A 14971-nucleotide genomic window follows, 5' to 3' on the forward strand; every position below is an offset into this window, starting at 1 on the left:
ATCGCAATATATCACCTTTTTCATATATTGTTACACCCCTAGTATTGATGAATATGTAGCAAAAAATCAGACATGTGAAAGTGTATTTTTCAAGGTTTTTTTAAACTCCAGTGAATGAATATGAAAGGTTGCAGAATCCCAGCCCTAATCTACCTGTTGTACCAGTCACAACATTGCAACAGTGGTCAAATTCCAGTGGGACTTACCAGTCCACATTCTGCAGACTGTCATGTCCTTGGAAGCTGATGAGGGTATTTTTCAGGAACTGGACGGGGTCTCTAGGATCTAACCGGCACGAGCCGATCAACAAAGCCTGTTGTTGTCAAGGAACAATAACAAAACAATTAGCTCAAGTACTTCTGCCCCATGTTATCGCTTGAAAAATGTTTATACATATTTTTATTTATTTATTTATTTTACCTTGTATAACTGCTGAAGCTCACACTCTGTAAGAGCACCCACTTCGATTTTGGACCGTTTTACGCTCATTTGCGAGGCTGGTCATTCTATAAGAAGGCACGCTTAGCTAGCAATAGTAAAAGAAATATAAATAGAACATAGAAATAGAACATGACAGACTAGCGAAAATTACTAGTGAAGTTGAAAAGTGCAACTTGAATATTTACCCCTCGTTTTGGCGCGTCACCTTCAGTCTTTGAAAAACTTGTATTCCAATTATAGTGTACACTTATGCGGCTGCTGTAACGTCATCACTAATCGTCATTGACGCGTTACGTCGACGGACAAGCTTCACGTGATTTATTTGGAACCACCTTGGTCCAGTTATTCGAGGTGCCGAAGAGAAATATTTTGGAGGAATTTTGATTTGAAAGGTTTGCTTCGCGATGGCACTTCACGAAGACTTCACAACGATATGACGTCACCTCAATGACGTGTACATATAATTACAATATAATATAAAACTAGATGTCGGAAACTCTGGGAGTCAATGGGGATTGGCGTCGTCAATTGTCGGCCATTTTGCGTCAGATCAGCTCGCTCAATATAATTTTTTTTTTTTTTTTTTTTTTTTTTTTTTAAATATAAAGAACATCGCTGCGCTAATACGATTTATTTTAAACCAAACTGTAAGTCCGTCAAAAATTCATCAATTTAAAAGTATTTCAGTGGAAGAATTCACTCATCTTGGGTCCACTATAATAGAGCCCGTATTGTATCTATGTGGGCAAGTCAACATTTCTGTTAAAATAGCAAAAAACAAAACATTTTGGGGGTTTCGTGGCAACTTTTGATATACAGAATAAAGCCGAAGGAATTATTACCTTTAAAAAGAAGGGGGGGGGGGGGGGGGGGGAACCCTACCTCACGAGATATATAGGGCAAATGCACTAAATATATATAATAATTTAGGGTTATTTTTTTTTATATCTAATATTTATATATTATATATTTTATATAAATACTACGGAAGCGTATTGCGTTCACATGAAAAAAAATTGGGGGGCTGTTTTTTGAATTTTTTTTCAACTCACAGTTATCCTGAGTAATTTATTTTTGGGGCTGTGTTTTTATTTTTTCCAACCCTCCGTTTTTCTGAGTAATTTTTTGGGAGGATTTTTTTGGAATATTTCTTTTCCCCAACTTTTTTCTGAGTAACTCATTTTCGTTTTTTTTTTTTTTTTTTTTTTTTTTTTTTTTTTTTTTTTTTTTTTTTGTATTGTTTTTGAAAAATACAGTGAAACAAAAATTAATAAAATAATTCTGGTTATGGTCAACAATAGCATTTTTTTTTTACATTCTTGTCCGACCGTGTTAATTGTATGCACGTGTTAAAACTAAACAAAAATCTTATAGATAGGCATGAATTATCGAATTACTATGTGTTCGTGTTAAATCAATTTTTGGCCTCAAATCTCCGCGCTATTGCACTTCCGGGTTCCTCTTCCTCCCCCGTCACGTGATCTGCGCATCACCAGCCCCCGTTCCCTTCTCGTTTACTGTTCCAACTATTATCCCCCTCCTCCCAGGGATTACACGGTGCCTGTGCGCCTTTAAGCGCCGTGGAATAGCAGCTTCACCTGCACATAAAATCTCGGTCGCCTCGGGGGGAGGTAGAAGACAATAAAACGCCACCACAATGTCCGCTAGCTCGGCCTTCAACGATGAAAAAGGGGGCTCCTCCAGCGTCGGGGAGCCCGAATATGGCCACGACCCGGCGAGTGGCGGGATTTTCTCATCGGACTATAAAAGGTACACCATGCCCGATTTTTGGAGTGAAATGTCGTTGGCTGCACCATTGCGCGTTCATTTTGTGTGTTGTGTTCAATTGAAAGTCGTCCACTCTTCCTGCGTATTGGTTGTGTGGTGGTCGTGATTTGGTTCGCTCGGATGTTGTTTGTGTGGTAATGTGACCTTCTGCAAGATTCAAGGTAACGAAGTTGGCAAGAAAAAAGCTCAAATTGGTGTAGTAAAAGGTGAACGTGATAAATCTGTAGTATGAGGTGTAATATAAATTCGAGACAAAAAAGATAACCAGCAGGCCTCGACTCCATCTTATTCAGCACCAACTCTGCTGGACAGCGCCACCCTTTTCAAATCACTCATCTACAGTAAGCATGAGCAGAATTGGCAAAAGGTTTTCAACAATGTGTACGAATAAACAAGCAATCCAATCGATATTTCTCCTGATTTTTTTGTTTTGTTTTTAACCACAAATTGTAGAAAGTCCCATTAGTTGCCATACGAACCTACTCTAAAACTGCATTTCAGTCACAATTTCACTAAAAACTCTTGGCTATAAGCAGGGGTGAAAGTGGGCCAGAGCGGTCAGGAACGCAGTTCCGGTATAAGATTCAGAGCGGTACACGGTGCTTTGATTCCGAAAATATGACTGCAACTGTCAAAATGATATGTTTAAAAAAAAACAAACAATGGTAAGATGCCACACATGCATTTCATCTCCAAGAACAAAATAATCTACCAACATCAGATTTACATACACAAGTGTTAACAACAAGCGTGATAAAGTGCTTGCGTAGCGTAATCCGTTTCCACCAGTATTTACTATTTATTTTATTCCACGGACGGCATGGAGGTTTCCCCAGCTGCTGCAGTTATCCGAGTCTGACGATGATGAGTCTTGTCAATGTGCGAATGCACACAGCAAAGCAAAACGACTCATTTATCCGTTCAATTGGCTGACATACTGACGTGATCAGCAGAGATAGTTAGCCCTGATAGGTTAAAATGTGCATGTTTTCTGGAACAGCACAAAAAAAAAGGTTGTCGAATTGATGCGACAAAAAAAGGGCAATGCAACATAAAATGAATCAAATCTTTAAGAGCAACAAAACTGTTGAGGAGGCTTATTTATCATAATTAGTTTTATTTGCTCTGATGTGGAGGTTCAGAACATCTTAGCTGTCAATGTGCACTTTGGACTTATATTTTTTAATTTATGTTAGGCTACTTATTCATTTCCTTATGATTTAAAAAAGTCAATATTTGCACGATCTTCAAAATATATTCATTTCACTCTGCATGATTTAAGTCATTTGTACTTATTTTTCTGAATGTATGTTACTTATAACTTTATTGTTAAAAAAAAAAAAAAGGGAAAAAAGGTTTATATCACTTTACATTACTTCAATTTTAATATACATCCTATGTTCTTAAGTAGTTAAAATCGAGACTTGGCATTTAGTATTTGAGGAAATGAGGGAAAATAAACATTAGGAGATGGAGGTTGGGGTTATTCCTGTTTTTGTTAACTTTTATTTTGCAAATCATTGAAAAAATAAAATTTTGAATGAAAATCAGTTTTTGTATGTGTTATAGAAATAACTGCTAAAAGTTTTCTTTGCATTACAGTAGCTTAAGAGGTTTGAACCACCACCACCACCACCCCCCCCCCCAAAAAAAAATGAAAAAAAATAAATAAATACAATTTCTGGCTCTGTGGCGACCTTCACGTCGGGGAGTTCCGGCAAGAAATTCTAGCCACTTTCACCCCTGGATATAAGACTAACTAAATACTGTGGTTGCTCAGCGTGCCTTCTCCAACACACACCGAATGACGTTGTTGAAAAGTCAACTTGCACAGTGTGCGGGGTTCTGAATCTTATTTTCATGAATTGTCAGATTTTACCTATTAGTTTTGTTGAAATTAGAAATTTGAATCTCAGATAAATTGTGTCACATCATTGCAGTATTTAAAACATTTCTACAAGAGTTTTCATCTTCATAATTTCATCTTTAACATAATGGTTAAGGCTGCAACAACTAATTGATTAAATAAATGAATAGATTAGTTGACAACTAATTTGATAATCGATTTTTGCCAGCAGCTATGAGCAGTCCCGTTTGGGTCCTTGTTTATGTGTAACGTAAGGCTGCGCACATGCTCCAGTGAACAGAGCAAGAGAGAGAGAGTTCACTGCTGTAACTGCTGCTGCAGCTGTTGGGTTGCTTAATCAATAATACAGTGATCCCTCGCTACTTCGCACTTCAAACTTCTCGCCCTCGGTCCGTCGCAGATTTTTTTTCCAAGTAAAAAAATATATATACAGATGAGCTGTCCCAAGCCGATCGCGTTGTCTCTCTTTAGTCTCTCTTCCTCCCTCCCTCCTTCTCCCTGCTCTTTGTTCGTCAGGCAGTGCACGTGCTCTGGAGTTCTGTATTAAAGTTAACGATGATTGACTGATGTTTGAGTTTGATGTTGCCGGAGACACAAACTTCAAAGTGCCATATTCATCAATAATCGTTTAACTTGTTAAACACTTGCTGTGGCAACTCAACTGTGGCAGCAGCGTGAGCGGATTTGAGTGGCCTCACTCAATGAAGCATTTATTAAAGCCAAGCATTTTTCTTTTACTTTATTCTTTTTTAAAAATAACTTGGTGGGACAGTAAGTTCTTTAAAACCTATCATAATTATTACATTTGAAGTGCTTGAAAAACATTTATTAAAATATATATATCTACAGTGCCTTGCAAAAGTATTCGGCCCCCTTGAACCTTGCAACCTTTTGCCACATTTCAGGCTTCAAACATAAAGATATAAAATTGTAATTTTTTGTCAAGAATCAGCAACAAGTGGGACACAGTCGTGAAGTGGAACAAAATTTATTGGATAATTTAAACTTTTAACAAATAAAAAACTGAAAAGTGGGGCGTGCAATATTATTCGGCCCCCTTGCGTTAATACTTTGTAGCGCCACCTTTTGCTCCAATTACAGCTGCAAGTCGCTTGGGGTATGTTTCTATCAGTTTTGCACACCGAGAGACTGACATTCTTGCCCATTCTTCCTTGCAAAACAGCTCGAGCTCAGTGAGGTTGGATGGAGACTGTTTGTGAACAGCAGTCTTCAGCTCTTTCCACAGATTCTCGATTGGATTCAGGTCTGGACTTTGACTTGGCCATTCTAACACCTGGATACGTTTATTTTTCAACCATTCCATTGTAGATTTGGCTTTTTGTTTTGGATCATTGTCCTGTTGGAAGATAAATCTCCATCCCAGTCTCAGGTCTTGTGCAGATACCAACAGGTTTTCTTCCAGAATGTTCCTGTATTTGGCTGCATCCATCTTCCCGTCAATTTTAACCAATTTCCCTGTCCCTGCTGAAGAAAAGCAGGCCCAAACCATGATGCTGCCACCACCATGTTTGACAGTGGGGATGGTGTCTTCAGGGTGATGAGCTGTGTTGCTTTTACGCCAAACATATCGTTTTGCATTGTGGCCAAAAAGTTCTGACCAGAGCACCTTCTTCCACGTGTTTGGTGTGTCTCCCAGGTGGCTTGTGGCAAACTTTAAACGAGACTTTTTATGGATATCTTTGAGAAATGGCTTTCTTCTTGCCACTCTTCCATAAAGGCCAGATTTGTGCAGTGTACGACTGATTGTTGTCCAATGGACAGACTCTCCCACCTCAGCTGTAGATCTCTGCAGTTCATCCAGAGTGATCATGGGCCTCTTGGCTGCATCTCTGATCAGTTTTCTCCTTGTTTGAGAAGAAAGTTTGGAAGGACGGCCGGGTCTTGGTAGATTTGCAGTGGTCTGATGCTCCTTCCATTTCAATATGATGGCTTGCACAGTGCTCCTTGAGATGTTTAAAGCTTGGGAAATCTTTTTGTATCCAAATCCGGCTTTAAACTTGTCCACAACAGTATCTCGGACCTGCCTGGTGTGTTCCTTGGTTTTCATAATGCTCTCTGCACTTTAAACAGAACCCTGAGACTATCACAGAGCAGGTGCATTTATACGGAGACTTGATTACACACAGGTGGATTCTATTTATCATCATCGGTCATTTAGGACAACATTGGATCATTCAGAGATCCTCACTGAACTTCTGGAGTGAGTTTGCTGCACTGAAAGTAAAGGGGCCGAATAATATTGCACGCCCCACTTTTCAGTTTTTTGTTTGTTAAAAAAGTTTAAATTATCCAATAAATGTTGTTCCACTTCACGATTGTGTCCCACTTGTTGTTGATTCTTGACAAAAAAATTAAATTTCATATCTTTATGTTTGAAGCCTGAAATGTGGCGAAAGGTTGCAAGATTCAAGGGGGCTGAATACTTTTGCAAGGCACTGTATAGACACTCTCCGGCCACTTTATTAGGTACACCATGCTAGTAACGAGTTGGAACCCCTTTTGCCTTCAGAACTGCCTCAATTCTTCGTGGCATAGATTCAACAAGGTGCTGAAAGCATTCCTCAGAGAGTTTGGTCCATATTGACATGATGGCATCACACAGTTGGTGCAGATTTGTCGGCTGCACATCCATGATGCGAATCTCCCGTTCCACCACATCCCAAAGATGCTCTTTTGGATTGAGATCTGGTGACTGTGGAGGCCATTTGAGTAGAGTGAACTCATTGTCATGTTCAAGAAACCAGTCTGAGATGATTCCAGCTTTATGACATGGCACATTATCCTGCTGAAAGTAGCCATCAGATGTTGGGGAGATTGTGGTCATAAAGGGATGGACATGGTCAGCAAAAATACTCAGTGAGGCTGTGGCATTCCAACGATGCTCGTTTGGTACCAAGGGGCCCAAAGAGTGCCAAGAAAATATTTCCCACACCATTACACCACCACCACCAGCCTGAACCGTTGATACAAGGCAGGATGGATCCATGCTTTCATGTTGTTGACGCCAAATTCTGACCCTACCATCCAAATGTCGCAGCAGAAATCGAGACTCATCAGACTAGGCAACGTTTTTCCAATCTTCTATTGTCCAATTTCGATGAGCTTTTGCAAATTGTAGCCTCAGTTTCCTGTTCTTAGCTGAAAGGAGTGGCACCCGGCGTGGTCTTCTACTGCTGTAGCCCATCTGCCTCAAAGTTCGACGTACTGTGCGTTCAGAGATGCTCTTCTGCCTACCTTGGTTGTAACGGGTGGCATTCTCTGTAAACCCTAGAGATGGTTGTGCGTGAAAATCCCAGTAGATCAGCACTTTCTGAAATACTCAGCTGAGTCCGATTTCTGGAGCCCTGGTGGCCATTATTCTTGCTTCATGCTTTTATGCCATTGGCGTAGTCACCTGCCACTCAAATATGCCAGAAGTAGCGTTGAAGTTGAATCTTTGTGTCAAAATGATTCAATCGAAAAAAAGTGCCTTCAAAACTTTTTCTACTTCAAAAAAAAAAGTGCCTTCAAAACTTTTTCCACTTAAAAAAAGTTTAAAACTTTTTGCTTTTTAAAAAAAGTTACACTTCAATCAAAAAAATATATATTTCAAATTAAAAAAAATTGCAAATTATTTTTTTCTTTGATTAAAAATTGTTTTTTGATCAAAGCAACTTTTATTGCGATTGAATGATTTAGACATAAATATCCTACACCTAATATGGCTCAAACACAAAAAGGATTGCTTCAAAGAAAACAGTTTGAATGAAAAATAAAGTGTTCAAATGCGAATTTCTGAGTCTCAAATATTTTCTCACATTCAAACCTTTTTTTCTACGATTGAATTTTTTAAATTTTTGATTGAAGTGATTTTTCTTTTGAAAATACATATTTTTTGTTTGAAGCAACTTATTTTTTGATTGAATAATAAAGACACAAATGTCCTAGCCAAAATGTGGTCCAAACGCAAAATTACAGGACTTCAATCAAAAATGTTGTTTCAATCCCAAAAAAAAAAACTTGACTTAAATAAAAATTTCAAACAAAGAAAAAGTTTTCAAATATATTTTTTTGAGTTTCAAATTTATTTTTGCATTCAAACACATTTTTTTATGATTGAAGTGACTTTTTCTTCGATTGAAACTACATACTTTGATTGAAGCAACTTTTTTTTTTTGATTAAATAATAAAGACACAAATCTACCTCCATACTGTGTCTGCCTCATTTGCAAAGAGACAGTCGCTGTTTTTTTTTTTTTACACGCTGACATGTACGACAAGATTACAGGGAAGATGCGTAGCGACAACTTGAAGCAACTTGAAGCTAGTTTGATTTTACAGGAGCAGTACTTTGCAAGATCCCGGAGTCGAAAGAGAACGTCACGAAGGCTAGTTGCGAGATTGTTTAAATTATTAATTAGAAAAAAATAATAAAGCAAATGTGACACTCAGAATGGCTTGCTAAAATTTGCTTAAATATATTGTTCTACATAAAGGACGTCAGCCAAGGTCGGCCCACCACATTTTTACCACACCAAATCTGGCCCCATTTGCAAAAAGTTTAGACACCCCTGTCTTTGTGCATGTTTGGTCCACTACAATCCCTAGTAAAGAGGGTATAGTAAAAGGACGAATGGTTAAACTGTAACACATCTTTTCTTCCAGTAGAGGGAGATCATTCCTTGTTCGTCTTAGAACTTATGGCTGTGATTTCTTTGCATAGCTTTTATTTGCCTACCCAGTGGAAATAGTTGTTCTAAGGACTACATTTGCAAGTGCATACTAGATAGTGATGTGATGGATGAATAAGCCATCAAATAATTGGGACATAATATTTTGTGCAGTCACTAGTCCAGGTCAATATGGAATCTGTCAGGATTTGGATTGGTAGTACAAAACAATGGGTGTATTTTGATTGTGCAGTCTTGAGAATGAGCTCCATAGTGGTGCATCTAGGTGTAAATTAAGTTTTTGAGATATATTTTGAAAATTGCTGCTTTGGAAATGATGTTGAGAGAAAAAGCTGACTGAGTTTTGTCACATAATCACAGCAGGACTCATTTTCATCCTCTTAGAAGGGGGGTGACTGCCGAGAACGCTGAGTCATGTTACATGATCAAAACAGCACATTTTTAAAAAGCTATGAAGACATAATGAGAGCAAGGATTGAGGATCAAGAAGCTGTAGAGGTTTGTGGTGGTGAAGTTGTGTGGGGTTTAGTGATAATGTAGGGAAAAGCTTCTATAAATGTGTGATTGTGCGCAATGACTGAGCGACAGGGAGAGGCCTGCTCTGCAACAACGAGCACGTGAACAGCGGGGAGGGGTCACCACGGACTCCACGCCCCTCTGTGACGAGCATCCTTTTTACAGAGCGGCTGATGGCAGCTCGGCCAGACGCAGAGGCAACAGCAGCAGGCAGTCAAAAGGATCCCCCGGCAATCAGATTCGGATTACCGTGTCCCCGTTGCCACGGAGACGTCTTTCTTTGCAGGGAGCGACGCCTTTTCTGGAGCGGCTTGTTGCATTATTCCCGCTTGAGATGTTCACACAAGACTGGAAAATAGTACTTATGTCATTCTAGCTGATTTGGAATTTATAGGAAAGAATCCTGCAAAGTTTTGGGAGAAAATAAAGAAAGCAGAAGATGACAACCATGCAGAAGCTGCTGCAGCTGCCCGTCAACGCGGTGAACATGGTGAAGACGGTGCAGAGTCAGGTGCAGGGCCATGAGGAGGATAAGAGCCCTGTGTTGACCCCCGACAGTGGGCAGCAGACTTGGTATAGCGCCCTGAGGCCTGATGAGCTGCGCCACCTCAGAGGAGGGGGAGCTGGTGGAGGTGGTGGTGGTGATGGAGGGAGAGACCAGGAGGAACGAGCGCCATTGGAGGAAGGTGGCAGCGGCGGCAACGGGAGTTCCCTTAGTCAACCTTTGCGGTAGGATGGTCGTCAGAATCCTGAACGTGAACTGGGAGGGCTATGATGGCGTAAGGTGTCCAATCCATTTGAATTAATCGCTTAATCGATCACTGCCGACCCCTCCCATTTCAAATGGATTGGACGTCTATCACCAGAAAAGGCAGCCAAGGAGTTTAAGATACGTGAACTGTTCTATAACAAAGGCTCACCTGCGCCACGGTTCATATGTCAAATTGACATTACCCTCTAGTTTTATGATCTTTTTGTGTCAAAAGTATAAAAATGTAATCTATATTGGGAAAAATTGCAAACCTACATTTACATAGAGGACACTAAGCAGCCAAATTCAAAGTATCGCCATATTCGGCAGAATGGACACTCCCTTTAAGTGAGAAACAAGCTATTGCGAAATTCATTTTCTGACCTCTGTGCCCTTTGAGCTCTTTACCCCAAACTCTAATCACCTCTTCTGTTTCATATTACAAAAATATCCTGCGTTTGATAATAATCCCTTTATTCATTCTTAAATTATCACAAAATTTCTCTACTGACCTTTGCCCTTTGACCTCATCACCCCAAAATTTTATCTCTTCTGTTTCATATTATAAACACTCTCTACTACTATTCACTTATTTAAATAAAGTAAGTTAACTTTTACTCTATGAGAACCGTTTGGGCAACGGCTGGTGGCGGAAACAATTATTAGTGTCTGATTTACATATCATAATACTAACGATTTTGAGGCCATTTCTTGACCAATCGTTAAAAACGCAGGCGTCAAACTCTCAGCGCAGGGTTCAGGTTCGGCCCGCCACATCGTGTTGTATAGCCCTCTAAATCATGTGTGACGACTTAATGGTTCTCGTTAAAATAACATTTTGTAGAACTCGAGGAAAGATTGAGGAGAACGAATATCAGTGTTTTTTTTGTTTTTTGTTTTTCTCTGATCTAAAAAATTTAAACAAATAAACATTCTTTAAAAAAAATAAGTGGGCAAGCATATTGTTGCCACCCAAAAAATAGGTCCAGTATCACATTTATTTTCGTTATATTATGTAAAAATGTGACAGCTATCATGTAAAAACATGAAAAAGGTTCTTGTTTTTACATGATAATTATCACATTTTTAATATCATGTAAAAACATGATACTGTACTCATAGGCAGAGTTTGACTTTTGTGGCAGTGAGGGCAAAAAATGTTGATGATCCCAAAATGCAGTCTCAGCAATAAAATTAACTTTCAAGTGTCAGGAAAGCTCAAATTTGAACTCCAAGACAAGTGTTACCGCGATAGCTCGATTACAGAAATGAATACGACTCCAACCATGGATTGCTTTGCTTCGAAGGCTTTATGAACAAGAGCTCTCGGGTACAAAATGATGTGACCCAGCCAGGAGCTGTAATCACCCATAAGTACGAAGAAGTAGAATAGAGGCTGGACATTTATACTGTTGAAAGGGCGGTGCCGAAGCCCACTGTGACATGAAACTTACTAAGAAACGAAACTCATCAACTCACAAACCTGGGTATTTTTCCATACAAAAATATCTTTGAGCTGAGACCTTGAACACTGGTCCCGGCTAGAACGAAGTCTGATAAGCCACAGTTGCCACATTGTATTCATTCAGGGCATATTAGAAAACAGGAACATAACAGTCCATATTTGGGCATATGTGATACAGTTTACAGTAGTCAAGGCCATGAGAAGGCGCACTCAAACAGGTTAATGCTACAATGTTCTCATGCAAACATAACAAACGCATACAAAATATGTATAATGGTTGTGTTTTAAGCATGAATAAAATTCTCTCACAACAAGATATATGCTCGGATAGTAGTTTAGCCTATGCACGTACATACAGGCATCCCAGCTGTGTGTGTCTGTGTGTGTGTGTGTGTGTGTGTGTGTGTGTGTGTGTGTGTGTGTGTGTGTGTGTGTGTGTGTGTGTGTGTGTGTGTGTGTGTGTGTGTGTGTGTGTGTCCGTGCAGGTTTTTCTGTCTTATCTAGCTGCATCCTTTTTGACTAAATATTCCAGCCAGGAAAATTTATAATCATACGTTGAAAATGAGCATTTTTTTTGTTTGTTTCCCATCATTTTTTAGGGGAATTCTAAATCAGGATGCTTAGGACAGCTATGCTTTTGGCCAAGATCATCGTCCATTGAATATGGTACGCCCGATGGTGGCTCTGTTGTACAGTTATCTTCTGTCCCCAGGTGGTTTTGGCTAAGCAAAGCAAATGACCCTCTCTAAGGTGCTTGTCACATGATCTGTTCGAAATTTTGACCTATTATAAAAATATTTTTTCTTCATTTTATTCGTTTTTGTTTGTTTTATTGCTTTACAGCTTTTATAGACAACATTTTACTAGCAAAATCTTAATTTTAAATTCATATATAGGAAACTCAATTACATGCAATGACATTTTCGATCACCGAGGGGGCATAGGCCCCCCTTAATCTCTGCATATGACTTCTAGTGTGTGTGTGTGTGTGTGTGTGTGTGTGTGTGTGTGTGTGTGTGGCAGCAATATGCTTCTGTAAATATGAAATATTTTCTGTTTTTTTTTCTGTAATCTATAACTAAAGCAAATGTTATCAATAAAAAAATAACATTTAGATCTTCGTTTTTTGCATAATAAAAAAAAAAAACTTAAGTTTTTTGTTTTTAATTAAACACAGCAAAAAATGAAATCCATGAGAATATTTACTGTTTTGTCCTTGTTTTTATTTTAAAAAATCTAAACGTCAAAATTCAACCAGTTCAGGGTGTACCCTGCCTCCTGCCCGTTTTTAGCTGGGATAGGGTCCCTCGTTTTTCGTTCTGCAAAATAGAAGCGGAGCTTATTTACTTTTTTTTTTCTTTAAGTACATTTTAAAAATGTTACTGCCCCACCAAATTATTTTAAAATACGAATAACGTAGAAAAATGTTTGTCTTTATTAAATGCTTCATTGAGTGAGTCCACTCAAATCCGCTCACGCTGCTCACTTACACACTCACACAATGACTTGCCACAGCACACTACCGTTAGTGTTTAATAAGCTAAATGATGACTGACATATGCAGCGCCTTAAATTTGGCGCGCCCAAGCTTCTATGGCAAGATCAAAGCTTAATGCCTGCCAATCATCGTTAACTTTAACAAGCAAACTCAGTCTCCAGCTGCCTGGTGAGCAAGAAAAGCAACAGGAGGGAGAGAGAGGCTGTACGCGATCGGATTGGGACACCTCTAAAAAATACTGTATTTAATTATTTATTTTTTAATTTAAAAAAAATCCGCGATGGACTGAAAGGGCGAAGTTTGAAGCGCGAAGCAGCGAAGGATGACAATATACAAAAATATTTGCTATCAAGAGGCTCAAAAATGAAAATTTGAAATTTATTATGTCAGCCCTTTCTTTAAACAATCTACTATGAACATAGGCGAATCTACTATTCAGGCGAAGTAGGCGATCGCCTTAGGCCCCCAACCAGTAGGGGGCCCCCAACCTGCTGCCCTTGCCCTAACGAGCAAGGGCTTGGGCCACCGAGCCGGCAGCACCCCCAACTATTCGTCTAACTATGTCAGCATACCAAACAAACAAATAACAAAACAAAAAAGAAAGCCGTTTGAATACTGTATTTATATTACCCCCCACACATACACACACACACACGCACTACAATAGACTGTTCCATGACGACGGACTGAATATCAGTCGCTTCGCTTCATTTAGCACCGTTTAGCTTCGCTTAGCTCCGTTTAGCATCGCTTAGCGCCGCTTAGCTGTTCGTTAGCTTCACTTAGCTCTCCCGCGTTTTTCACGCCACTAAGCCCGCTGTTTTTACAGCTCACTTGCTACTTTGCATGTCGGCTATCGTTTATTTTGAACACATGAGCGAACGTGCTCTCAATGAAATCCAAAGTGCAGTGAGGAAGAAGTTGAGAACAGGCCGCTAATGCCTCTTTTAACTTTCTTCTTCTTCACACCGAACATAAAATACACGACAGCACACCATGTGGCGAAACAATGCAGTACAGTACCAAGCAGTCATGCAATAACACTCAACAGCTGGTTAACAGCATTTGCTAACGAAAAAAAAAAATATATCTATTAGTGACACCACAAGCAATGATGTTTTTTTACAGAGTGTAAAGCTTTCGGTTTACGGTTTAGCAAACGTACCTCCAGTGAACATTTCAAAATAAAAGCACGTCATGTTCGTCACATAAATAACGGTTTCTGTAGTTAATCCCACATACTTCATAATTAATATTATAATATGTAGAGTAAATACTACAGAATACAGATTCTACACTAAGAATAGCTTTCAAATGACACTCTTTATGACAAATATGATTGGCAATGGATAATTATTATAATTATCATTCTACTATTATATATGGTAGTATAATATAATAATAATGCTAGAATTTTTTTTAAGAATTGTTTTGAATAATGTTGGAAAGGCAAAGTCAGTGTTCTGAATCTGTTTACTTTCCATTCTTTTGCACTAGTAAATGCTATCACTATTTAACCTTATTGTTTATTTGGGATTAATTATTGTTATTTACATGATTATTTGTACTTTAATAAAGAATTTAAGTGTTCCAAAATGTTTTTGTGAATTAATAAGCGTCAACAAAAATTTCATTGCTAAATTAGTCAAAAAAAAAAAAAAAGAAAATAATTAGATTAGTCGACTAATCGTAAAACTAGTCAGCTGACTAATCAGAAGAAAATTTGTCGTTTAGGACAGCCCTAGTGTACCGGAACATATTTTCTCCACACCCTTCTCACCTTTTTAACCCCTGACCCATGAAGAGGGCCCCTGGATATGTTCGCCTCAGGCCCCAAAATTGCTAAGTCCGCCACTGACTATGAATTAATACTTTTAATTAGTTGTTGATTAATTGCAACAGCCTTAGTTGTCCAGCATCACGGCCCTCCGAATGGAACCATAACTAAGATGAG

General features: G+C 38.9%; 2 protein-coding genes across 12 annotated transcripts in view; one reads left to right on the forward strand and one right to left on the reverse strand.

The window, feature by feature from the left end:
• Positions 1–839, reverse strand: part of fbxl13 (F-box and leucine-rich repeat protein 13) — a 69461-nt gene extending 68622 nt beyond the window's left edge. Inside the window, 3 exon segments of the mRNA XM_057836890.1 lie at positions 207–313; positions 421–506; positions 627–839. Of these exon segments, the coding sequence (XP_057692873.1) occupies positions 207–313; positions 421–489 (176 nt within the window). The 5' untranslated portion in view covers positions 490–506; positions 627–839.
• A 1085-nt stretch (positions 840–1924) lies between these two features.
• Positions 1925–14971, forward strand: part of LOC130915781 (AP-3 complex subunit beta-2) — a 71790-nt gene continuing 58743 nt past the window's right edge. For 7 of the 11 annotated variants that reach the window (XM_057835847.1, XM_057835848.1, XM_057835849.1 and 4 more), the window contains exon 1: positions 1925–2211. In XM_057835847.1, coding sequence (XP_057691830.1) covers positions 2099–2211 — 113 coding nt within the window. In that variant the 5' untranslated portion in view covers positions 1925–2098. Of the gene's footprint in view, positions 2212–7730; positions 10033–14971 lie in introns of those variants that run through there. The other 4 variants (XM_057835843.1, XM_057835844.1, XM_057835845.1 and 1 more) reach the window with 4 other exon arrangements.

Source organism: Corythoichthys intestinalis, chromosome 5 (genome assembly GCF_030265065.1).
Source record: "Corythoichthys intestinalis isolate RoL2023-P3 chromosome 5, ASM3026506v1, whole genome shotgun sequence".
NCBI classification, from domain to species: domain Eukaryota; kingdom Metazoa; phylum Chordata; class Actinopteri; order Syngnathiformes; family Syngnathidae; genus Corythoichthys; species Corythoichthys intestinalis.